At 41.3% G+C, this 27,508-nt stretch overlaps 1 protein-coding gene across 1 annotated transcript in view; it reads left to right on the top strand.

Moving 5' to 3' along the window:
- LOC146790091 (glucagon receptor-like) overlaps positions 1–27,508 on the top strand; it is a 481,117-nt gene that overhangs the window by 419,300 nt on the left and 34,309 nt on the right. Inside the window, exons 5-10 of the mRNA XM_085630168.1 lie at positions 5,736–5,857; positions 6,794–6,900; positions 8,490–8,646; positions 17,710–17,869; positions 18,157–18,217; positions 19,191–19,260. Of these exons, the coding sequence (XP_085486294.1) occupies positions 5,736–5,857; positions 6,794–6,900; positions 8,490–8,646; positions 17,710–17,869; positions 18,157–18,217; positions 19,191–19,260 (677 nt within the window). The remainder of the gene's footprint in view (positions 1–5,735; positions 5,858–6,793; positions 6,901–8,489; positions 8,647–17,709; positions 17,870–18,156; positions 18,218–19,190; positions 19,261–27,508) is intronic.

Genomic DNA, 27,508 nt, shown 5'->3' with positions numbered 1-27,508 from the left:
AGCCTCGTAGAAGTGATGCGGTGGAATCTATGAGATTTCCCTGCGTCACTTCTAGAACACAAATGCATCAATATCTTAATCCTGCCTCACAGCAGGCGTAAGACTGAAGCAGGCACATTTCAAAAGGGATCTTGCCCATGTGAAATGACCCATTGATGGACTTGCGTCACTTTTGTGATACACTCTAGCAATGCATCATTTTTGCGCCTCCAGATATGTCAGAAATACTGACGTATCTGTAACTCCTTGCGACACAATGCGTCATACTGTAATTATGACACCTTCAGCATGTCGCAAGGAGGGAGCAATGAAAAGTGACGCATCGCTGTTTTCACGCAGCGATGCGTCACTTTTCATAAATGAGGCCCACAGTTTCCCAATAGAACTAAAAATAATTAATAAAGCAGAATTTGGAATATAAAGATTCCTGTATATAATTCCAAACGTATATGTACCACAACCATATGCTCACTAAAACCTGAATTCACAAAAGTAACAATTAATATCCGTACTGTGAACATATGTAATCGTCAACTCGTTTAGGTCTCACATCTAATTCGAGTAATGGGTACCTCTTAAATGTCTTTTCAGAATTTTCTGACACGTTTCTCAACTTAAACCATTTACACTGCTCTACCCAGCTATACACAGCAACCTTCCTCACATTCCACCACTTGTCATCTGACAATTTCACTACATTTCCCTTAGCTTCCAACACCACTTTGGTTTCAGACAACTTGGAGCAACCTTTCAAACTCACATTTCCCAGACACACCCTGACAAACATTCCTTTTTTAAAGTTCTTGCAACTTTTCTTTATCCTTTAATTGTGTCTCTGTGCATGTTATTTACTATTTTTTCACTCTCTCATTCAACACATCATATGCAATTCTCCAATGATTTGATCTGTACATCCAAGCTGGCACATCCACAGTGCACAGTACTCTTCATTTTAACAGAGAAAAAGGTGTTTCTCCTGTCACTGAATGTGTTGTGGTCCTATAATTCCACACCATGCTCTTGACCTGTCTTCTCCAACACTCATTACTTGATAAACTGTATACTTTCTCACAACACTCGATTAAAGCATTCAATCAAACCATTTCCCCGGAGATTATACACTGCTGTCTTGTAATGTTTGATTCCCCACCTTTTGAGAGATGACTCAAACTCGTCTGGTCCCAAATTTGTGGCCGTTGTCAGGTAACATCACACCAGAACAACTTTCTCTTCTGAAGATATCCTCACAAAATGAAATCATATTGGCAGCCTTTATTTCTCTCATAAATGCTACTTCTGGCCACTTCAAAAAGTAATCCATCATCACCACCGCAAATCTCTCATTCACACCCAGATAATCAAATGGTCCACATATATCCATTGCTACTCTTTCCCATGCATGTTTAAGTAGAGCCAAAGGAAATATGGACATTTCTTGCAAGGTGTAAGTCCTGTCATTACACGTGCAGTGTATGCAATCATGAACAAATCTTTATATCTTTATATCCATACTCAGCCACCAAAAATCAACTGGGCCAACCTCTTCATGGCTTACATTCCCCCATGACCTTAATGTAGCAACATAAACAATCTTTGACACAATTTACTTGGCACAACTAACCTTTCACTTCTCCTTACAATACCGCCCACCAGTGACAGTTCTTCCCAAACACTTTTTAACACTTCTAACTCTTCTGTATTCCACCCCTTCACAAGAGGTTACACTTCTGTCAATTTTACTAATACAGCATCTCCTGAAATTGCTTCCCTCTACTCATCTTCGCCAATAGCTCCCAGACACCCCTCACTTGATTTCTGCTACCAACAATTCATCCACGTGAACCCTAGTATGAACACTCAGTGATGACCTTGACAAACAATCTGCATTGATATTTTTCATGTCAGGACATAATTAATTGAAAACATGTACTCCTGGTGATGGTACAATCATTTGGCAATATGTAGTGTAGCTTTACTGGCCCCCGTTGTGGAGAATTGATCCACCAATTGTCTATGATCAGTGTATAACTCAAATTTAGCTCCCCGCACAAAGGTTTGGAAATGCTGCACGCCCCACCAGCCAACGCCTCTTTTTCTATGGGGGTGTACGTGTCCTCCACACCCCTCAGGGTATGCTAAGCAAAAACAACCACTCTCTCACGTCCTTCAAAGATCTGCACTAACAAGGCTGCAAGACCATAATTACTGGCTTCTGTCACAATGATGGTATCATCATTGGGATGGAACGGTTTAAAAACAACAGCCTTGTTGTTGGAATTCTTCACAGCTTTGAATGCATGTGGACAAGATGTTGGCCATTGAAACTTTTCTCCCTTATTCATTAAAGTTTGTAACACATTAACTTTCTCGGTGAAATGATCCACAAACTTGGAGTAGTACTCTGTAAGGCCCACAAATGACCGTAACTGTTTCTTGCACTAGGGAGAAGGTGCTTTTTCAATTACTTCCACCTAATTGAGTTTGGGTTTAACACCTTCGTCAGTCAAAGTGTGACCTAGGGACTCTACTTCTTCCATAGCAACTTAGCACTTATCTAGACTAGTGGAGAGACCTATCTGCTCCAATCGTTTCAACACATCACTTAAAATGCAATTGTGCTGTTACTTGCTCACACCCCAGATTAATACATCATCATGGAACACTAGAACATTTGACAATCCTTGCAAAACCCCTTGTATGACCCCCTGGAACACTGCTGATGCAAAAGCAAGTCCAAAAAGCATTCAAACAAATTGGTACGTACCTTCTAGTGCTGTGAAGGAAGTCAAATGCTTGTACTTAGGGTGCAACCATGCCTGATGACGGACACTGGGCAAATCCATTGTCAGTGACACATCTGTCACCAGTCACACTCATCAGGAAGAAGATGATGATCTATCCATATACACTCCTTCACATCCCTGAAATCACCACACCTGCGTATATTGTTTTTAGATTTCTTTGCAATCATGATTGGACTCAACCATTCTGAGGCTTCAATTGGTTCAATCACACCCTCATTACCCAACCATTGCAGTTCCTCCCTCAACAGTCCCCCTCAAGGCAAGCGGAATGTTCTGCACTTTGTGCACCTTGGGCAAGGCACCTCCCTTTAGAACAATTCTATTTTCAAATTTCTTCAAACATCCTAAATTCTTCCCATACAGTTTTGCATATAAGCGTGAATGGTGAACACAAATCAGCCCAAACTTCAACCTCCCTACCATTCATTCTGACTGTAAATTTTGGAGGACGATATACATCACTCATCACATATACACTCCTTCACATCCCTGAAATCACCACACCTGCGTATATTGTTTTTAGATTTCTTTGCAATCATGATTGGACTCAACCATTCTGAGGCTTCAATTGGTTCAATCACACCCTCATTACCCAACCATTGCAGTTCCTCCCTCAACAGTCCCCCTCAAGGCAAGCGGAATGTTCTGCACTTTGTGCACCTTGGGCAAGGCACCTCCCTTTAGAACAATTCTATTTTCAAATTTCTTCAAACATCCTAAATTCTTCCCATACAGTTTTGCATATAAGCGTGAATGGCGAACACAAATCAGCCCAAACTTCAACCTCCCTACCATTCATTCTGACTGTAAATTTTGGAGGACGATATACATCACTCATCACATTACAACTATCTTTAAGTTGGGGCTCCACTCCACACACCACTAATACTTCAATATCATTTTCTTGATTCATGCTTAACTCCTCCTTGTGTAGTGAGTTTTCCTGTTCATTCACCAAATTGACTGGCCTCTTAGTATTATCATTTTCAGACAGTCTACATACTCTAGAGAAATTCCCTCTTAGAAGCAGGGCAATTGCTCACTTCAGCTGTTAGTTCATTAGTTTTGCATGTTTGTTTGTGTGCACGGCATTCACATCTCATATTCCCTCTTTTTCCATACCTCCTTAAATGTTGTGCTACCTAATTCCTTAACATAGCATGAGAAATTCACCATGTGTCTAACTACAACTATTGCTTTTTTAGCAATGAAAATATCCCCTCCTATAGCTTTCAAGTCTGTTTGGAATGTTTCTTTCCAGTCCTCCCACTCATTTGGAAGCCCAGGCTCTTGTAAGAACGATGGAGGTGCAGGTATAGATTTTGTAACCATGACTGTTGATAGGGAAAATCGTTCGCCAATTTTTCTTAACTTCACCTGTCAGCACTATTTGCTGAAACATGTATATCATTCATTTACCGCATTCAGCCCAACACACTCAAGTCAGCATTCCCGTCTTCCAGGTGCCCTGAAACCAACTTCACTTCTTCCCACACTGAAGTCAGCAGTGTAGTGTTCAGCGACACAGTTCAGGGCGGAGACAATAGCTCATCCAATAGAGTTCTCTCAGGGCAGAATTAACACCTGACTCTGGTTTCCTCTTCCTTTAAGAAGGCCTTCGCTAGTAGAGCATGCTGCCTCCTTGTGCCACCACTCTGCCTTGAACCACCAGAAATTGATAAGCGCCCACAGTATCACACACATCGTGCCTCAGTTATAACCTTCGAGGCTCGATCCTTTCCTCTGACTTCCTCACGCGGCATCCAAGCACTGTGCACAGATCCACACTCTCAGCCAGCTAAACTTTCGAGGCTCGATCTTTACCTCCGACTTCCTCCAGTGCCATCAAAGTGTCGGTCACCGACACGTGCTCTCCAACGAGACATTACTGCTGGGTCAGATTCCCCACATGCCTCAAGCCATCATTCAGTTTTCTCACATGCCAAATGTCCCTGTGCTGTAAACGGCACAGTACTCACGATGGGACAATTTCCTCATGCCAGCCCGTGCTTTAGCCTGGAACCTCCCAAAATGTTGCTGACTTGCCCATACCTACCGCAGTATTTTGTGCAGGCTTCACCTTTTCATAGGACAGGCAACGCCACAGGACCTTAGACCAGGGATCGTATGTCATCCCTCAACTTGGCTGCTTCAGATAGGAATTACTTGAAATGTCCCCTCTTCTCTGTAGTCTTCTTCCTTAAGTATCCCACCCTCATCACCAATTTTAAGAAGATGGCACGCAGGTCTTAAATTAAAGAAAGCTTTAATCAGCTCTATAAAATGACCCTTGACATGTCCCTGCCTCTTAGCAACTGTATGCCCACTCCTACGTTCTTAGAATCTTTCTTCTAGATTCCAGACGAAGTAGCAGGACATAACACTAACCAAAGTATGTCCCAGACTGAAGCTGGTTCTCTTGAGGAGTCTCACTTATGGCCTCATTATGACTGTCCTGATGCAGGCATTGTTAATTTCACACTGCTGGATTTGCATAATTAAGGGCTAGTGTGATCTGAACCCTGAAAATTCAGAGTGATAAGAAATTAATGAGGTAAGTATTAATTGTGACTAACATCTCCTGGAAAAAGACGAGTGGTCCACTGTAACTTTGTAGAAATAATAATTACTGACTAGGTCAGTTACAGGGTTATAAGCCACATCAGGAATTACTGGCCTCTTATATTGAGGGTCTTACCATAGACCATCAAAAGGTGCCACACCAAGCGATATTCTGAAGTTACTTTGACTTTATACTGCCATACCATGTATTTGGCATGGCATCAATGTGATTTCTTCAAGACTTCCTGAGAGAAAATGTAACTTGGGATTAAAGCTGCAAGTATTTAGCATGGAGGCACGGGGATCTGGAAAGATGGCACTTAAAAAAAAGAGTTTCAAGTAAACAAGACCAATTTCCTTTTCTTGCAGTGAAGCACGGCTTTGTGAGTCGGAGATGTGGTCAAGATGGCCGCTGGGTGACAGGGAACAGCACTCAGCCATGGCGGAACTCTTCCCAGTGTGAAGAGGAGATGGAAGTGGCCAAGGAGGAGGTGAGTGAGAATGACTTACCTTTCCAAGTGCTGCATATTACTTGGCAAGGTGTAATTGTGTAGGCATGTATGAGGAAGTGATCGCAGAACATCCCTAAGGGAATCTTATAAAATATTTGTGGGATAGCTTAGTATACTGCTTAAGAACTGGAAGGTAGTCTTGGCGTGGTGCCAGAATATTGTTGTCAGGGTATTGTCTGACATAAATATTGTGTCTTATATATTACATACAAAAATATTACCCCACTGGAGTTACCAACCTAAAATCTACTACCAAAGGGACAATGTTTAAAAATAATATTTGGGACACAATATGTTTGTTAGGTGATATTTGTGTTCAACACTCTGACATCCAACCAGTTGGAGTAAATAATGGAAAATCTAGACCCAATAAGACAATATTATTTGAAACAATATTAAGGTCATGGTATTTTTGTGAGACAATATTTCTGTATATGATACTCTGGTATACAGCCAGCTGGCTTGTGTAGGTTGGTTAAGCCTTCTTGATATCTTCAAGTTATAACAAATTCCAATAATTTCAAATTAGGAATCAAGATGTCAAAGTCCCCTATTTGGTGTGTTTTTAAAATATCACTTGTATAGGCAGAAATGTTCCTGAACTTGAAGATAGGCACGTTTTTCGTTGGTCAACCTCTTCACTCCACGTTCCCAGAATTAGACTTTTCTAATCCAACTGGCTGCCTGCTTTGTTATCATTTTTAATAATGGGAGTCATGGGAATTCTGCTTGACACTTCACCAAAAATTGTATCATTTGTGTCCTGTAACTTTAAGCATTTGTGTGAAACGTGAAGGTCACAGGTTTCAATTCAGTGGGTGGGGCAACTCAATCATTCATCCTTTTGAGGTTAATAAGATAAAGGGAACGCCTCTGTGAATAAGTCTAACTGCCCCTCATTTTCCCCTCCTCTAGGAAGGAACGCGAAACTTAATGGTGAGCTTCAAAGTGCTGTACACAGTGGGGTACTCCCTGTCCCTCCTGGCCCTCATCTCGTCACTGCTCATCCTCACCGTCTTCAGGTATATTCTTCTGGACGAGGGTGCCACGGGTAAGACCTGCCCACAGATCAGACACAACTCACCAATCTAAGTGCCAAACAGGGGTGACCAGCGCGTACCTTTTTTCCAAAAAGAGGCTGAAAGACTGAACTCATTGATCGCTCAACTTCGCTATTGTCCACAGTTACACTGCTTAATTTGTGCCAGTGTTTGCTGATGCTCTGCACTGGCACCTATTTTGGAAACACTGGCACATAGTTATCAGAGTCCACTCATGGTGGTGCTATCTGCCTATTTGAGCAGAGAACATCAATAGAGCATTTAACTATTCAATATATTTTGAAAAGTAATAAAACTAGCGCTTACAGACCATCCTTATAGTTCAGGGTGATCTAGAATAGTACAAAAGGTCACACTTGAGTGTGACGGTAAGCAGGTAATGCTGGCACTGGCATTCAGCACCAGCGGCAGGAGCTGTGGGCGTTCCCAGCTGCAGCAGACTCCTTAGAAATACCTTGGGCCCTTGCACTCAGTGTTTAATTTGTAAAAAAACATAAATGAAGCAAAAACAAACTGACTGTTTTCTAATATATTCCTGGTGTTTTACAGACCTACCACATTTCATGAAGTACCAAATGCTGTGGGAATATGAATCTTGCATGAGGTATGAGTGCATGTTTAATCACTAGTGCTCCTGAACCACTATCTGCAGCCTTATGTGGCGGGAGAGACTGGCACTGCAAGAAGTCATAGGCCCCGTGCAGCCATTCTTTTTACTGCTTCATTGTGGGAATAAACTGGCACAGCAGGAGCAGGGAACAGCATTTGTATACCATTGCCAACAGTGTTGTCTCTGTAGAATCAGTGCTCTCATCTAACGGCAGCAAACCTGCACCATTTGCCTGAACGCCACCTGCCAAAAGGGGTATGCACTACCTCCATATCAGCTTACACAGCCACCAAAGCAACCTCTCATTGAAGAGGCTGCCACTGCAAGAGCTGAAAGCTAACCAAGTTCTCATTGTACATTCACATTGTTCTTTACAGAACTGTGAAACCAGAAGCTGCTCAAAGAAACTGAACTTCCCGCTCTCATTCACCATTCTCAACAGCACCTTCTAGTGGCAGAAATTGGACCTGCAAGGTTCAGAGATCTGTAGGGACAGATTTCCTTTAACGCTTTCCACAGCACCTCCTGCTGGAAGAGCTTGAACTGCAGAGCTGTGAGAATCCGCCAGGCAGTGCTGCTGCATCTTTTGCAGCAAAGTATACCTCCTGGGAGTCATCAGTATTTTAGGAGTTGTGACAACCCCCAGAGCCAATGATCCAAGACATTTCTGCTCAGCAGTTTGTTTGGGAAGAGTACCCTTTGTATGAGTCACTAACTACACACTTCAATATATTCTACTGCTAAATACCGTGAATAGAAAATCCAGAAGCCAGAAAATGCTCATGGTTAAGTTATTATTTTGTTGCTTTTTCTAGAGGAGTTCTAAGATTCAACCTGCCTTAAAATTCAAAGCTTTGATAGTGGTTTGTTCTTTAAATTCAGAATATTGATATTTCCTCTTTAAGTGTTGTTTATTTTGAAATGTCATTTGTTAATGCAGGAAGCTGCGATGCACCCGCAACTACATTCATGCCAACCTGTTTGCCTCCTTCGGTCTGCGTGCCATATCTGTGATTGTCAAGGATGCTCTCCTGGAGAAGAGATGGGGTATGGAACTCACAGAGGTCTCTGACTGGGAAACACTGCTGAGCAATGAGGCAAGTGTACCAATATGAACCGTTCCTTTAGGTTGTGTCATAAGTGAGGATATAATGCTGTTCTAGAATTAGTCAACTCGGCTGAGATGTAGGGATGCATGTATTGTTCTTAGTTACAAAGCAGTATTCCACCCAAAAAAGCTTCATAAAATATCGTTTGACGCAAAGTTTGGGCCACAAATATTGTGACGTCAAGAATATCATGAGACAGACTATAGAAGATAAGAATATTGTTTATTTGACATATTTTTGTTGCATCTGGGTATATATAGACCTATGGTTATGCTTATAGTTGTCTTGACCAATTGTTACGTTTATTATCTTTAATTTTACCTGTCATATTGTGAAACTCATTATTAGTGCACACTTTATTCGTACTTACCTTGTGCTGGGTTGTGCACGGCGCAGGTCGCTGTCAGCACCGGAATGTATGTCTTCAGCATTCCACACAAGACAATTGAGAGGAACCGGAGTGGGATACAGCTGCTCTATCTGCTTACAGGGCTTCTTATTTTCCTGAAAAAACTAGAAGTGAGTTCTATGTTTTCCGTTAATCATTATTTGTTGCCTTCAAGATTGCTTTATTATTTGGCATCAAGTTGTGGAGCTTACCTGCACTCTGAGGTTGTAAAGAACGGAAGTATTCCATATGAAGCCCCTTGAGCGAGTTTAAATCCTTGATGTGCACTGTCTGTGTGTCACTAATACCAATGTGTGAGTTTCTTCAAGGAGAGAAAGTTTCACAAATGTTTCAAGGTTGGACTCTGTTGCAGGTAATTCTGATGTAACGGAAGCACATGAGCATGGTGTACGAATGAACGCATGACCACACTTCTTGCATCAGTTTTCATAGCAGCGTAAGGACGCTTATCAAAGAAACATGACAGCCATCTTAGAATGATATTTGGTGTTGGCAGCCCTGCCAAATACCACGCATCAGGCGTTAAACTAACATATTTCAGTGTGGTGGTCCGCATCACCGCACTGAAATCGAAAGTCAAGCATTTATAGCATCTCCTGGGCTGTCAACAAGCTGGACCGCTTCTAAATTAGCACAGTGACAGAAACCTGGCAACCGCGCAGTGCACGCTGCTTGGCTTAGGGCCAGGCTCAGCTCGCTCTGGGCTAAGGTAGATGAGTTTACAATGTTACTAATTCACCAACGGCAAGGCTGTGCAGACTGTTTCCGCACATTGTTGACTTGTGTGCCCTGAACAACTGCCATAATGTGTCGATGCCATCACCCACGACTCGTCCACTGTCAAAGTGATGGTGCCTCAACAGGCACTGCAGTGAGTCCAGCAGCACTGAGCCATGATCAAAATGCCACACTGGCGACAGTCCTTGACTCGAGGCCTGGACCGCAGCCGCTGCTGCAGGGGGAAGTTATCGGGCGGGCTGGCCCATACCATGACAGCACTGCAGTGCTCACCGCGCTACAGTAAGTGTGACACTGACTACCTTTTAAATAGCAGATAGTTTGTCACTTTATCTAGACCTGATATGTTTAATCAGACAATAGTTGCAAGTTGTATTACGGTTTCATTCACTTCTTGCACTGAAAGACACCAGCTCCTCTTCATCAGGTGCTCACAAATATCGCTAGCTCACAGTTGTACTTAGCAATTGTTTCACTAATGTATATTCCCACTAAATAACCTACTTCTTTTGGAAATTTTGTAATTCTAGCACTCATGTAACTGTCTGTAACCATCCATGTAATGCCATATTTCTACTATACAGCCCTCTGGCACATTTGGATAATGTTGGTACATAAACAGATAAATACAACTTGTATACCCTCCTTCTTCCCCCACCATACCAAAGCCTCCATTTCTGGGCCTTCAGCCAATCTCCTGTATTAGAGGCGCTATTTGTCCGCTGAAGGTCCTGGAGCACCACCGGTGAAGCCTCAAACCTTTCACCATCTCAGTGGTGCTGTCAGCAGAGTAGCAGAATATTTCCCGACATTTACATCGAGTAAAGGCACAGGCAGCGAGGTATTCTAGGCACTGTTGGAGCTAAGTCGGGGCATGGGCATCGAGCGCTTCTAGGCACTGTTAGAGCCGAGTTCCTTAACAACAATAATAGGAAATAAACAGAGAATGCAAAGAAAAACAACCACAGGCAGGGCTGTATTTGTAGTCAGTCCGATTCATGCCAGTAGAGAAGCTGCCATTCCTCAAAGGTACAAGTGCACTTTAAATTTCTTAATTTCTTTAAGCGTGAATTAACAATGATGCAGTCATTAGATATATTACTATATTAAAATATTTTCAACATTGTTATCCAGATCTGCAGTGATACTTTTTCAATAAAAAGATAACGTTTAATTAATTATTGTATTCAACATCTCTTCTCTGCTCATAACATTCTAGTAGTCTCCATATATGACTAAGCAACACATTTGCATTCTTGCACCTGCGCATGTAGTGTACTCTGAAGAGCAATGTCTGTTAAGGGACAGTAGTCAGTCTAAGTATGTGCTATTTTATTAGCACAAACCTAGGCAGTGGAGTGCTGTACATGGTGAAAGGTAGGAATAGTTAGCGAGTGATTGGAGAGGTACCTGGTTTCTGGGAGGGGATGTGTTATATCACTGCATTGTGCTGTCGTGTTCTTTAAAAAGGTGCGTCTACAACTCTTTCCTAAATTGTCGCCATGGTGAGTCAGTCCCGACGGATTCAGAGATGTTTTTCCAGATTCTTGATGCTTAGATGGAGAAGGTCTACTGCCTGTTTTATCATTGTTTAGAGTTTTTGGTCGCCAGTCTGTATGCGCCAGGTTAGATTAACTACGTGTGTTTAAACACATGATTCTAAAGATCATCTCTTTGCTCAAATGGGAGTAATTTCTGATACTTATATGTTTCCCTCATCTTCATTGCTTGATTTTGCTTGCGACAAAGTGTCACTCATAGTCCTTGAAATGTCACTCATAATTACACTGAATTCATGAAAATGTGACACATTGCAATCTAAAACCTTGTCAGCTATGTGTTTGGCTTGTTGAAACAAAAGTGCTGTGACTGGCAAACACAGCAATTGCATGAGGCTGTTAGGAAAACGCGGTGGCCTTCTTTAAAATGTTATGAAGGAAATTTGTGCTTGTGTATAGAAGTGTGCAAAGACTCAAGGACTCCATATCGACCTCCTTAAGAAAAGCCATTAATCTCGCGTTCATCAATATAAAGTTGGCTTGTGTGAGATTTTTCCTCTTTCGCGATTGTCAACATCAAGTTGGTGAGCACGAGCGTAGAAAATCAATCTCCTGGCCAGACTTCCCAACTCGGGCAATCAGATATCTCATTACGAGTGGTTGCGTATGCTCGCGACCCCTCGCATTGAGAAACCGTCCATTTGCATTGAGAAAGCTGCTGCTCGAATAAAAATGTACTTGAGTGGCAGAAAGGAAGCAGCGCCGCTTGCGCTGTGCATGGTGCAGTTTGCTATGATTGCACAGAGCGGACAAGCACCTGGCACTGAAAATCATTGCGAACGGCATTTATCTTAAGAAACTCTGCCACTTGCAAAGCTCCGCATAGCGCAGAAGAGTTTTTTTCACACTCCGTGAACTCCGCCTAGGCTTACCCAAATGGAAGAAGGCACTTTTACTCAGTTGTCTGGGAACTATAGCTCAGGACATTTTTGAACACTTACCTGAAATAGACCCGCCTCAGAATGGTTTTGGCATCTGGGATGTTTATCATGAAGAAGTAAAAAGGCTTGAATTGTAGTTTGATGAAGAACTGAATTGCATTGTTGAAAAGTACAATTTCTTTTCATGTAAACAACGTAGTGAAGAAACAATTGATGAACTTTTGGCCCAACTCAGAATTTTACCTTCATCATGTGATTTCAGATGTAACATTGACACCTATCTTTGAGATCAGTTAGATTTAGGATGTTTTAATAAAATAATACAAGAAAGACACTTACAGAGTTAATATTTAGAGCTAAAGTGATTGAAAGGTCTATAGGGTCAAATAAAATACTGGCAATTAATTTACAGCTAAAAGGATTGAAAGGTCTATGGTGTCAACTAAGGCACTGGCAATTAACGGAAAAAAATAGAGGAACTGAATGTGAATTCAGTATGCATGGATGAAATTATGGGTGAAAAGTTTGATTTTGAAAAAATAAAACATTTAATTGTTATTGTTGTGGGTCACAAACACATTTAGGTAATTTTGTGCATTGCCTTGCAATGAAACAGAAGTGTCTAAAATGCGATAAAGTTAGTGATTTTGCTAAATTACTTCATTCTAAAGAGATACAAATATATCTACTGTACACACTGAAAATGAGTCAGAGTTGGAAGAATGTCAGGATAAAGTTAGAAATGTCATGGATACAGTTGCGAATGACTTCAGAGTTATGTCAAAAAGAAAGGACTGTTTTGTAAAGTTAACATTGGTAAAATTGAAATAATAGTGATGGCAGATGCTGGCTAACCAATCACTATATTGGATCAAAACACATTCAAAAGATTTGGGGTTTAGAAATCTTCATACACAAGTGATATTTCTCCTAACACTTTTAGTGGTATTAAAATTCAAGTGCGTGGTTGGTTCAGTGATACCTTGGTCATACAAGATAGATGCATCAAAACACCAAAAATATATGTGGCTTTCAATGATAAAGATGTGTTTGGTTGGATGAATGAATGATGCTTGGGTATTGTTCTTAATCCAGGTTTTGACAATCCTGTTCAGTTGGATCCAAACCTTGTGAATGAGTCTTGTGATTTTACAATGTTTAAATAGAATACATTCTGCAATGCATGTAGTTTTTGATGTTGATTAAAAAATTGATCTGGTATTGGAGACATTTTCTTGTGTTTGGTTGTGTTGGTTGCATTAAGGGTTTTCTCAATATATTGTTTTTAAAAAGCATGCCAGACCAGTTGCGCATAATGCACAGGATGTTTCCCTTAGTGTATGTGAAGATCTTAAAAAAATGCTTGACAAAGTGTGCGAAGAAAATAATATTTATCCAGTTGAATGTTCAGAGCGGGATTTGAGTATCACTATTGCACGGAAAAAGAATGGGGGGATCAGATTATGTGTGGATCTATGTCCTTTGAATAAAAATATAATTGTTTCATGTCATCCTCTCCCAAATATTCAAGAGATGCTTGCACAAATTGGAGAAGGTAAAATGTTTAGTACTATAGATTTGAAAAGCAGGATCACAACTCATTGCTTCCATTACTCCATTTGGAGCTCATAGGTGTCTTAGATTACCTTTCTATTTGACAGCAGCAGCTAGTGTCTTTCCAAGATATATGAATATTATGTTTAGAAATGTTTCAGGTGTTTTGTTATATCAGGATACCATTTGGATTTTTGCTTCTGACATTGTCCAGCATGATGACATATTTCAGAAAGTACTGAGCATTTTACAAGAACAATGCTTGCTTGCATGCAAAGACAATTGTAATGTAAGAGTTGAAGAAACTGAGGGGCAGATTTACAAGAAAGTGACGCATCTGTGAAGATGCGTCACTTTCCCTGCGTCACTTAGATAAACCCTTGCGCCACTGTGGATGCGCCGTATTTACAATACGGCGCACCATGGCGCAAGGATTGACAGATGCGTCAGAAATTCTAACGCATCTGTTGACGCAAAAGTCACGAATTGTTGGAGTCGTGTCGCAAGCACGACGCAACTCCATTAATGCAGGGGGAGGCCTATCCTCATTGTGCTGCATCACTCCTTATGCCTGCTTCAAGCAAGCGTAAGAATTTGACCCAGTGGCGTTCTCGAAGTGCCGCAGTGAAATCATATAGACTTCACTGCGTCACTTCAATGAGGCTTTTTTGCATTCGAACGCCCACCCTGCATACATTATACCTGACGCAGCTATAATGTGACGCAGGGATTTACAACGTGACGCATCTCCCTAGATGCGTCACGTTGTAAATGGGCCACATTTTTACACTGCTGCTGCGTCACAAAAAGGGGCGCAACTGCGGCGCAAAAATGACGCAAAGGGCTTGTAAATCTGCTCCTGAGTATTTGAGTCATCTTATCAGTGGCAGGGGTATTGTACCTTAGGAAGAATTATTCAAGGCTATAAAAGGGGTGCCTAAATCCTTCAGACAAGGACTCCTTAAGATTGTTCCTAGGATTCAGTAAATATTAGGCTCGCTTTGTCCGTGCTTATTTCATAGTATCTGAACCACTAAAGAAGATTTTAGGAAAAAATCAGATGTTTTGTTGGAGTGATAAACAAAGTAAGTCATTTAAAAAAGTCAAAGATTTAATTGTCGCAACCAATGCTTTAAAACTTTTTGTTCGAGGTCAACCCTGTGAAGTTATTGTGGATGTAAGTGCCATTGGTTTGGGAGCTGTTCTTTGCCGAAGAATCAATGGTAAAGAGTGGCTAGTTGCTTGTATATCACATATGTTTAAGTGAGCTGAAAGTAGGCATAGCACCATTGAAGAAGGCTTTAGCTTGGATTTGGGTGGTGAATAGACTCATGACATATGTGTGGGTTCACAATACTAACAGAGAACAAAGCTTTGGTATATTTTGTGAGTGCCAATAGTGTTGGGAGAGCATCACCCAGATTGGTTAGATTGATCACTACATTGCAGGAATTACATTTTGACAAAAGCTATGTTCCAGAAAAGATAATTTTTTTAGCTCATTGTTTATCCAGGCTTCCTCTTAATTATGCTGATTGTGAGGCTGATAAAGAGTTTTTTTTTCCCCTAATGAATGTCTTCCTGCTGCATTATATGCTCTATCTTGAGTAAATTCAGGTATTTCTTTGGCAGAATGGCGTGTTGAATTTTTGAATTGATCAAACTCATCAATATAAAAGATTTTTGTCAAGTACAATTGGAATTGAGTGCAAAACTAGGGATATTTGTAAGAGGTAATTTATTCATACCACCTGATAATCTAAAACAAAAAAATTAATAATCTTTCACATGAAGGCCATTTGGGCATAACTTCCCCAAAGAAGATCTTACGTAATCATTATTGGTTGCTGGGTTTAGGTGGAATGGTTGAATATCTTGTCAACAATTGATGAGAATGTTTATTGTAAAACAAATATTGCCATGTTAAAAAACTGCACTTATGACCGTTGACATGTCTAAAAAACCCTGAGAAAAGATTGTTTTTCAGTCCTTTTAATTGTTTGTCTGTTGATCCAAGCTAACTGACTTTGTAAATTATTAGATTGCTTGTTATAATTTGCAAATTAAAGAATTATATTATGTTTTATGTTTTTAATGTATTCATTTTATAACAGTATTATTTTTTAAATTATTATGTATTGTAAAAAAAAATCTAACACTATTTTTATTTATTTTTGTGAGTGTTGCAGTTTTAAGGTAACATGGTGGGAAGTATTTTAGGTTTATTTTTTAATGTTCTGAGTTTGTAATATTTTTATAATTATTTCTAAATATAATTGTTAATTTAGCAATTTTCATGTTTAATATTTACATACATTATATGATGTTAAAATTAATATATATATTTTACATAGTTGTTAAAATGTGTTTTATGTTTATTATACTAATATATCATATCTTGTGGGAATAGTAGATTTGAGCCTTCCAAAGTCCAACCCTATTCCACTGCTGCTCATTTTGAAGTGGGAATAGTAAATATGACCACTCTAAGGTCCAGCACCTTCCCTGGTGTTGTTTATGTTGCAATGAGCATTGTAAATCTCAGCCTTCCAAACTTCAACACTTTCTCTAATGTTGCTTACACTGGAGCTAGAATAGTAAATTTGGCCCTTCCAGAGTATCACACTTTCCCTACTGTTGGTTACATTGGAGAGGGAATGGTAAATCTGACACCTCCAAAGTCCAGCCCCTTCCCTCATGTTGCTTAGGTTGGAATGGGGATAGTAAATTTGACTCCTCCAAAGCCCGACATCTTCCCTACTGTTGCCCAGGTTGGAGTGGGTTTAGGAAATCAGATCACTCCTAAGTCCAACATTTTCCATTCTATTGATCTGGTCTCAGCGGGAATTGTAAATCTGACCACTCCAACGTCCAACATTTTCTCAATTTATGCTTATGTTGTAGTGGGTATAATAAATATGAGCCCTCAAAAGACTATCACTTTACTACTGTTGTTTATGTTGTATTGAGTATAGTAAGTTTGATCCCTGCAAAGTGGAACTCTTTCTCTACTGCTGGCTTACATTGAAGAGTCAATAGTAAATATGGACCCACAAATGTCCAATACCTCATGGGGGTGAAGGGGGCATTTAAGAAAATTGTGGAAGTGGAAAAGTGGCAATCTATTAAACTGAAGGTGGTACAATATTAAGTGCTGTGCTATAAAATAAAGAGAATCTTCAGGAGCAAAACAACACTCTTGGGCCATGATTTAAAAAGAATTGTAGAGAACTAAGTCATTTTGTGCTACCCCCATGGCCCTTTTTAATGGTAAGTACATTGATGCAATGTTTTATGTCATGCTGTGCTGCTTTAAACCAAGCAAATGCTAAAGCAAAACATTTGAAATTACCCCCTAGATGTTTCCCGGTTTAAAAGTCATTCTTCTCACAGGTGCCTTTTCTTTTTATAATTCCTGGAATGCCCTAATGAAACAGCAAACAATTGCCTTCAACTAAACACTCCCAAGGCTCAATGTTTGTTTTTATAAAGCTGCTTTGATGCATCCATCTGCCATTCAAGTGTCCTATCCAGTTTATTCATGATGCCTCAGCACTCAAGAAATGATCCGCTCTTCAGGCTGACAGCGTGTGTGTGGGGCGGGGGTACAGAGTTGCTGCTGCCCCTGTTGTCTTTGTAGGCACGTAGAACAGTAGGTGGGTTTCCTTAGTGGGGTCACCAGTCCTATGCTGGAATGGAAACTATTTCAGCCTCAAACAGTTCCTGGTTGCAGTAGGCTTGGGGTTGATAAAGAAAATGGCCATTCATTTCAGTGACATTTTTTAGGCCTTGGACCTCTTGACAGATACATCTCTTGCCTAATTCTAGGTGTGTTATCATTGTCATTCATTTGTGTAAAAAGTAGATAAGCTCCCCCACATTTTAATCTATATCTTGTTTTTTTCACTAGGCTGCTATTGGCTGTCGTGTGGCTCAAGTCGTGATGCAATACTGCATTTTAGCAAATCACTACTGGTTCCTGGTGGAGGCCGTCTATCTGTACAAGCTTCTCATAGGAGCAGTGTTTTCAGAGAAAAATTACTACACTCTCTACATTTACCTGGGCTGGGGTGAGCAGAAAACAACTAACTTCCTAAAAACCTTTGGTCATTAAATATGTAAAAGTTAGCGATAAACTTAAAAGAATATGGAACACAACCAGGCCTGCCCAGGGTGCGGTTGCGGTGATGGGGGCCTACTATTTTCATATTGGTACAACCTTGATGATGATAAAGGCAGTCTACCTACACAGATTTATAGGAGGAGGATTAATATGAAGAAAAGCAAATTTACATCATTGGCTTTAGACAGCTTTGCCTTCTCTTCTTTTTTACACTGTATTCTTTGTCAATTGTAGGCACACCTGTAGTGTTTGTGGTTCCCTGGATGGCTGCAAAGTATCTGAAAGAAAATGCAGAGTAAGTACAGTCAATGATAGCAGGCACAAACAAATATGCAGCTATCACTCTTTCTCATTTTGTTATGTTATGCTTTGTTACGTTACACCATATTCATAAAGCATGTGTACACCAAGAAGGTTTCATGGCACTGTAAGTGCAGCTACTTATTGGCAGGGACACCATGTGAGCAGACTCAATCATGCATAATTCCAAAGCACTTCTTACATAGAGCACACTGCATTCACGCACTGCTCTAATCAAACACAGCAATGCCATATATATACTTAAGATTTCTATCTCTAACTGTTCTTTGCTTCTCTACTCACAGTGCTCAGCGAGCTATTACACAAAAAGAGCCCAACCTGGTCAACAGCCACAGCAACAAAGATTTCTCACTTGGGCTACAGTACAAACCTACATCATCCCAGAAAAACACAACCTACAGAGTAGCATGCCACCAGCCAACAAAACACTCCAGTGTCTCATTAGGTGTATGAGGTGCTACTTCAATTATACTAGCATGCAATACAATAACATCTACAGCCCTCTACCCAATCAGATACTACAAGGATATGAAATGCTCCTGTCTCATCAAGAGTATTTTATGGTGAGGTTATGCTTCTGTCCTGCCTGGCTTTACTATAACACATTATTAACTGCTTAAAAATGAAATGAATAGAGTTAAAACATTTCAACACACTTGGGGGCAATCAGGTGCTCTATGTTCATTTCTTTTTAGGCAAGGAAGAGGTGTGGCGCAGCAGCCAGGGCAACTGACTCCGAAACCCGCGGGTCACGGTTCGATCCCCGGTGGCAGATCAGCCCAGCACCATGTGACTCTGGGCAATAGCTCGCTTAATCTTCCCGACAGCCCCCAGCGCCTTGACATGCCTTATGTCAAGACAATCTCTGATCTGTTTAAACATGCTGCATGCCAACAATGTATTCTCTTTTATGCCAACAATGTATTCTCTTTTCTGTTCTGTTCCAGGTGTTGGGCTCTGAATGAGAATATGGCCTATTGGTGGATCATCCGTATTCCTATCCTCCTTGCGTCACTGGTACGGCATTGTTATGTTATAATATTTTTATAGCGCAAACTGTTACCCGAAGGTGTCCTGGCACTATCTACAAAACCTCCCAAAGTAACTCACAGATGAGGCCATGGATTAAACGCCAAATAGCCTGGTTTTTAAGGCTTTCCTGAAAGCCAGTAGATCTGTGCTATTTCTAAGCTGAAATGGGAGGGTGTTCCAAGCTTTGGCTGCCCCTACCCGAAAACTCCTACCTCCCCAGCCGGCTTTTCTAGAGATAGGGACTGTTACCAATTTTGCTCCTAGAGAGCGAAGTGGTCTATTGGGGACATACCACTGAAACTGCTGCTTCAGAGGCTCTGGACCGGCCCCATGAAGAGCTTTAAAAACAGTACAGTGTGATTTAAACTGCACCCGTTTCTTAATGGGTAACCAGTGAAGTCTTCTGATGTCACCGGAGACAGAGGCAAATTTAGCCGTCCCTGTGAGCAGTCTAGCGGCCGAATTCTGTAGAAGTAGGAGTCTATGCAGCAATCGCTCCTGAATGTTACGGTAGAGGCTGTTACAATAATCCAGCCTCAACATAGTTAATGCCGTCACTACTGTACATTGATTTTCCTTAGGTAGATACTGTATAATTTTCTTGCATGTTCTAAGAGCAAATGTGGTAGCCAAGACAACTGAATTAACTTGGTCTTCGAAATGGAGTTTATCATCAATCAGGACTCCCAAGTTTTTTACTTTCCTGGTGGGAATCGGAAGTACGCCCAGCGAAGCTGGCCACCAACATAGGGTCCAGAACTTGGGGTCATTGCCAAACAGAATAACTTCAGTCTTACCAGAGTTAAGCTTTAAACAGTTTTGGGACATCCATTTACCCACTGCTTCCATGCAGTCGTGAAGTCGTTTTTCTGTCCCCATCTCTTGCCCTGGTAGTAGGGACACCACAATCTGAGTGTCATCTGCGTACGATGTCAGAGCAAATCCAAAGGATTTGATCAAGAGGGCCAGAGAGGAAACATAAACATTAAAAAGCGTAGGACTAAGAGAAGAACCCTGCGGAACTCAAAAGGGCAATGAGAAGGGTTTAGAACAGAATATGCCGAGTGACACTGTTTGCATTCTGTCCGAAAGGAAGGACTTCAGAAGTTCCCACGCTTTGCCTTGCACTCCACATCCAATTCATGATGGACCATGTCGAAGGCCGCGGGCAAGTCCAACATGATCATTGCGGCCTTGCCTCCCTGGTCCAGTACGGCCCTAATTTCCTCTGTAGATTTTAAAAGAGCGGATTCCCTACTATGCCCCGCTCAGAACCCATATTGGGTTGGATCCAGCATTCCTAACCATGTCATGAGTGATGTAATATGTGAGGCCATAGGCAGTACATTGTGTGGGCATGAGTTGTAGTTAGCTCAGATAACTATGACCACTGAATTGCAATGGTTTTGTATGAGTGAAAGCTGAGACTAACTATATGTTACTATAACCTTTGATATGTTTAGTGAATTTCTAAGATTGACATCATTCTATTTCCTAACTATAACATCCCTGTAACCTTTGTTTTTTAGTGAATTTCTACATTTTAATAAATTCTATTTCCTAACTATAACATCCCTGTAACCTTTTTTTATTTGTGCATTTCTACGTTTAATTTAGAATTGTATTTCCAACCTATGACTGTAAACTTTGACAGGGATGTGTGAGTGCCTGTGTGGGTATGTGAGTGGGTGTATGAGTGCCTGGGTGGGTCTATAAGTGCATGAGTGGGTTTGTGAGTGGGTGTGTGAGTAACTGAGTGGGTCTGTGAGTGGATGTGAGTGGCTGTATGGGTCTATGAGTGGGTGTATGTGTGCTATGTGAGTCTGTGACTGGGTGTGTGAGTGGCAGTATCGGTCTGTGAGTGGGTGTGTGAGTGCCTGTTTGGGTCTGTTAGTGGGTGTGTGAGTGCCTTTGTGGGTCTGTGATTAGGCCTGTGAGTGGCGCTATTGGTTTGTGAGTGGCTGTATGGGTCTGTGAGTGGGAGTACCTGTGTGTGTCTATGAGTGTGAGTGGTGCTCTGGATTTCAGGCATTTGCATACTTAGGGTATTTAAAAGGGAGAACCTTAGATTCTGCTATCACCAGAAAATGACAAGAAAGAACCCACTCATCGCAATCACTACAGAAGAACAGTTAAATAGCATATTATATACTCCCCATTCTCCCTGCAGTTCAATTAAAGGAAACTGGCCTAGTGACCACACAGCTTCCAAGTGAAGCTCTCATAGAGGGAACGCCATTTTCAAATAAAATGTAAGTAAATGCTGGATGGGGAGGGGGTGGTTCTCAAAATTGCAAACTATTAATGTGGTGAGACTAAAGCAAACCTTGAGTCACCACAGGGTCCATATGAGTATGGGTCAAATGTCCAAATCAAATGAGTTTCACTGCATAATCTGAGTTTGAATGTGACTTGGACCTACAATGACATGGGGGATGGGTCCTTGAGGCGTGGGTACGGACACATTTTTTACTGGTCTACAATGCTAGAATGAATAGTCCTTGGGTTGAACGAAGAATGATGCATTCATTAGAAAACTAGAATGTTGCTGAGGGTTAGAAACTAAGAGAGAGACTGGTTACTTGGGGTAGGAAGAGGGTTGTGTGGGGGACTGAGTGGTCTGGGCAGAATGCAATGGACAGGAAGGGTTAGGGGCAGGAAATAGGCCATATGGATGGTGGTTGGTTGCTTGGAGGACTAAAAGGTTAGGTAGGAGAATGGGCATGGTTTGAGACAAAAAGGCAGGGTTTTGGGAATGGGGAAAAGTAAATAGCAGGGTCCCTTGCCAGACATGGTTTATGACAGGCAGGTGAAGGTTCCTGAGAAAGGACAGGGTTAAATGTGAGCAAAGGTTTGGGTTAGGGGAGGTACAGCTTGGTGCAGCAAGTTGGCCGACAGCAGCAGGCAGGACCAACTGGTGACACAAGTGGCTCCAGACCCAGTTTTCTTCAGGCTCATCTTACTCACCATGATGGGACCCATCAGGAGACAGAGCAACAGCCTCTTGGATCATGTGACTGTAGCCCTGCCCAGAAACAGACGCATACCCTCCTTGGACAGAGTTTGACAAGGCCCCTAGAAATGTATGCTTACATTGGACAGGGTGAGCCTGTGTCATTTCCAACAGAAAAGTGTCTTTCAATTGGCAGGTCAGACATACCAGCTGCTCTGCAAAATAGGGGCATTTATTCATTTCTTCAGCTCCAGTAAGTTTGGAGCTGGAGTTATACTATAACTATTGAGATAACAAAAGTGATGACTAATGCCCAAAAACATTGAAAATGCAACAAAATATTAAAAACACAACACACAAAAATCATTGTGTTAAAAGCAGAGGTGCCTAATTCTCCTTGCTTTATGTTCTTGTGCAACCTTTAGCACTCAGAAGTGTGAGAAACGTTAACATTTTTCCTTAATTTCTGGAGTTATTGTGCTGTATTTTTAATTCCTGTAGTCATGTCGGCAACACTATAAGTCTGCAACACTTCAACATGGCAGCTTTATTCATCCACAGCCCTGGGTTTGCAGTGTAGACTTTTCATGCTTTTCTCTTTTACATACTTGCCACTAGTAGAGAAGGGCTATCTCGCAATTTTAAACAAACACTGGCAAGCCTATAGGTCTGCCAATTGCATAACTAAACCTGTTTATGTATTGACCTGCGAATGAATGATTTATGATGGGAGGGTGGTGAGGTTTGAAAATACAACTTGCCAGGTTAGTGCCAAAGTAGCTCAAATTCAAATGGCAGCATGCCAAGCCTTTCTTGAGTTGAAAGCTTTGCTTCTCTGTAGTAATTTGTCTATGGTCATTTATCGATATAGCCATAACACATTTTTTTGACCTTTCAAAGGCCTTAGGAGGGGTGCTGCACAGCTCCCCTCCTATTATGCAGATAAACATGGGAGAGGTGGGAGAAATTGCCCTTGGGGATGGGGGCTGCATGCGCCCCCACCCGTTTTCTAAAATAATTAAACCATGTCCGCGGGACCTGGCGCATGATTTTTTTTTTTAAATTGCCATAGATTCACGGTTTCACCCACGATTTTGTAGTAATTGTTTTTTTTAAATGCCTTTTTGCCCTTTGAGGGACCCAGGGGGACCCCAACACCAGGCTAGGAGAGTCAGGGCATTCCTACCCTGCCCCCTTTTATGCAGAGTTCGAGTCCCAAATGTTTGGCAAACCTTCCTGGTTGAAGTGTTGGCAGCCAAAAAGATTTCAGCACAAAGACTGTCGTATCCGCAGAAATACAAATTTGATTTTCAGCTAAAACTATTGAACTGATTTACACTACATCACTAAAGGCATGCTTTCTGGACCAAGAGCTAGCTTTCTGCCAATTTTGCTGTTATTCCTTCCAGTGGTTCGGACTATAGTTATGTTCAAAATCCCTATGGGAAATCGCACAGGGAAAATGTTCTGGGACGCCCCCTTTTTCTCAGCCCCTGCTCAATGAATCTACCAGAAACTTTCAGGAATGCAGCTGAAGTGAGTGGCAAACTAGTTTTGAAACTTTCATGAAGATTTGCCAAATGGCGCCAAAGTTATTGGCAAAACATAAAATGCTTTTCTTACGGCAACTAGCTCCTAACTATAACTACCTACTGATGACTGTCAGTAGGTTTCATATATATATATGTGCACATGTATGTGTCTGTCTGTCTATTTAATAATTATATAATTACAAATTTAATAATAACGTTATTTTAATATTAAAGTTAGAATAAACGTTCTATATTTTGTTAATTAACTCTCATTATTTTAGATGAATCCCATTCATAACTTATAATAATTTCTAATACTTAATACATTTTAAAACATGTAATGCTTTGTATAATAATATTTTTTTAAATATTCTTTTGGAGAGACTATTTTTAAACCCAATAAATATATTTTAAATAAGTATCTAAAACATATTAAATTCAATGTGCTGTGACATTTTAATTTACTAATTTTAGATTTTAAATAAATGTCTACAATTATTTTAAAAATCATATTTTTTAAGTTTTAAGTTTAATAAACTTTAAAGCATTTTCCAATACTTTATTGTAGTGAAACCCCTCCTTGGTGGCTCAGACATCCAACAAAGAGTAAAAAGTTACAAATAATAACTTAACACTCATAAATCCTGTTATAGGAGGCTCCAAAGGTAGGTGGTGATATGTAAGTATGCACCTACACTTTACACTCCAAAATGGTAAATAGCAAACAAGTATAAAACGTATTCCTAGGTGAAAGAGTACATTTACACATGGGTAAATCTACATGTGTAAGTTTTCATTTATGAACAGAGCCCAGTGTTTTTCTTTTGATCTAAGCCTAAAGGCCTGCATACATAAGTTCTGTCCATGTAAGAGCATACACAATCTAGAGGAGTGAGCATCATGTAGTATATGAAACAAGAACTGAGTAATGGGAACAAAGACAATCATATTCATATTCCATATCAACACAAAATTAACAAAGTTCTAAAGCATTTACAACAATTCTATGCTTATTATTGTCAGAGTTGCTGGCTTCTTTCAAGGTGTTGTATAACAATGTCAATGTCAGAATACTGTCCGACATAAATATTGTGTTGTTCACAAAAATATTGCCCCAGTGGAGTTAATGGAAAATTTAGCATGCATTTCTGTGAGATATGGAGGACTCGGGGGCCCATAATCAGATTCTGCATGGGGGCCCATTATTTTGTCTTATGACACGGGACAGTGGTTACCTGATCGTAGCAACCAAGAAAGTCTGTGCTGTGTAATTAGGGTTGACTGGAAGCCAGGAACACTGTGCTGAATGGCTTTCAACTGAAGGACAAGTGATTTTTTGAACACTATGGTGCATATTTATGAGAGGCTTGCATCACGTTTGCACCTCGCAATGTGGTACATGTATGAAACAAGACTCTAAGTCAGATTTATTAAGCCACTCAAAGCTGCATTGCCTGGCTTTGACTGGCTTCATAAATCTGGAGTAAGGCAACGCAGCTCAAATCGCTGCGTTGCATTATTCAGCGCAAGGGAGGTGTTCCATAGGCTTTGTGATGGGTGTTGCCACACAAATTCAATGGTTTATGATGCATTCCCAGATTTACCAAACCTGGTAAACCTATGAATGTGTCAAAAATATACGCCTCTCCAGGTGAGGTGCAAAGAGGAGAAATATCATTACTTCTACTTGTTTATTTACTCTTTTTATTCTGCAGCACACATAGAAAGAGGAAAATGCCTCTATGGATTGTTTTTGTGCAGAAAAGTTCCCTTTCCTGCACAAAAAACAATCCTGCTTACAACATAGGCACCCTAGCATCATGGTGCACTGCCTTGTCTTTGCTTTGTTTTGCATGGCCTCATAGATATGATTTTGTGATTCGTGCCACCGGAGTGTCACAATAAATGATGCTCAGGCGGTACAAGTGGCCCATAAATATGTGCCCTGTTTTTTTGTGGCCCGGAAATAGACATATTTGAAGGGCCCATGTTGGGAAAACTTTGAATTTTATTACTGATTTTGTGCTAATTCATACTTGCATGCATGTTAAACATTCCGAAATAGTGTCACACAAACCTGCCATATTGTGGCCTGTGTAGTTTTTGCCCCAAACTCCTTAAAATGACACTGGGTGTAGAGAGAGAGTCAGACGTTGAGATGGGTAGAAAGAGGGAGAGAGTTTGAGATAGAGAAATAAACTGGGGTGAGATGGAAAGAGGGAACGATCACTTTTCCAGGGAGCTTCATGGTAGTTTGGTGTCCTGGGCAATTTCTCACTTTGCCCAAACCTTAAAACTTTTATGCCCATTTGACCCACAAGCTTAGATCCTGCGGTGCAGCATGCCATGGTCAGCTTAAGGATAGGGTGCCTTAGTGGAACTTGATCCATGGCAGTGGCAGCTGCCTCTGTGGGGGGGTGGGGGGGGGGGTGGCAGGAGGTATGTTACTAAAATAAAAAATTAATTTACCTTCTTCGCCGCCGCCACACATCTCTCCTCAGTCCTCGCAGCGCACCGGAAGCACCCTGTCTCCCGGACTCTTGCAGCCAATAACGACTCTGCAGGAGCAGCGTTGTGATTGGTCTGGGAGACCGGGCATGTTCTCCACTGGGCTGTTCAACACAGCCTAATGGAGAACATGCCAAGTGCTCATGACTGTTTGGACGACCCCGGAGGGCCGGCTAAGCCATCATGTGCACTTAGGGAGGGAGTGTAAACCACTCCTGCTCCCGCTCACATGGGGGAACCAGGCCCCACCCGACCTGGCTGGAGTCGGAGTCCCACAAAGAAAAATAAAATGATAATAACTTTTTGTTAGTATCATATTGTTTTTCTTTTGCACTGTTCAACGAGCAGTAGGGCGACGCTCCTCCGCCTTAGTGGAGGATCCGCCACTGATCTATGGCGTACCATTTGGAGAAGACACATCTAGTTCGGCCATATATACCCCTGTAACAGAAATACAGACAACAAGCAGGAATCATCAAAAAAGCAATATGCAGAGTGAAGAGGGGACACTAAAAGAAAACTACTCAGAGCGTGTACAACATCAGTGCTCACAATGGTCTGGTGTCACTGAAAAAACAGAGCTAGCAGGTGTCACTAAAAAGAGAATAGTTACCTTACTTAATTGGTCACCGTAAAAGCAAAACTAATGGCCATATCCAGTAGCTGTCATCGAAAGAGCCGTAATAACACCAACATCCACAATGTGTCAGTCTAGGAACATTATGCAAGGCCACAGGGATTACATGAAGAGAAGTAATTGCAAACAGCAGGTGTGAGAGCAGCCACACTGACAGACAGGATGGGTCCCTGTCAGAATGGTCCAACCAGGTACAGCTCCTGTAGCAATACTTACAGAAAGCATGCTTCTGCGCCTGGGAAGCACTCTCGGCCGCTGCTAAAAGGTGCCAGTGTACAAGCCACAGTGTCGACCAGCCAGTTGCAATGTCAAGCATCACTTCCATCCTGTTAGAGCCGCACACACGGCGAGTATGCGTCTCGGCAACAGAAGCTCTCCTGCCCAGCAGCCATCTCTGCAGGTCACTGTACATCCCAGCAGCCATCTCTGCTGGTCACTGTACTTCTCAGCAGCCATCTCTGCATGTCAATGTAACTCACATCAGCCATCTCTGCAGGTCACTGTACCTCCCAGCAGCCATCTACTTGATTGAGTGCAAGTATCAAAATAAGAGTGAAAGTCCCCTTCTCAGCCACCAGGTGTCACTGTTAGACCATCACTTCT

Source organism: Triturus cristatus, chromosome 10 (assembly GCF_964204655.1).
Source record: "Triturus cristatus chromosome 10, aTriCri1.1, whole genome shotgun sequence".
Lineage (NCBI taxonomy): Eukaryota > Metazoa > Chordata > Amphibia > Caudata > Salamandridae > Triturus > Triturus cristatus.
The sequence above is the reverse complement of the archived record's forward strand: the minus strand, read 5'-3'. Positions and strand labels throughout refer to the sequence as shown.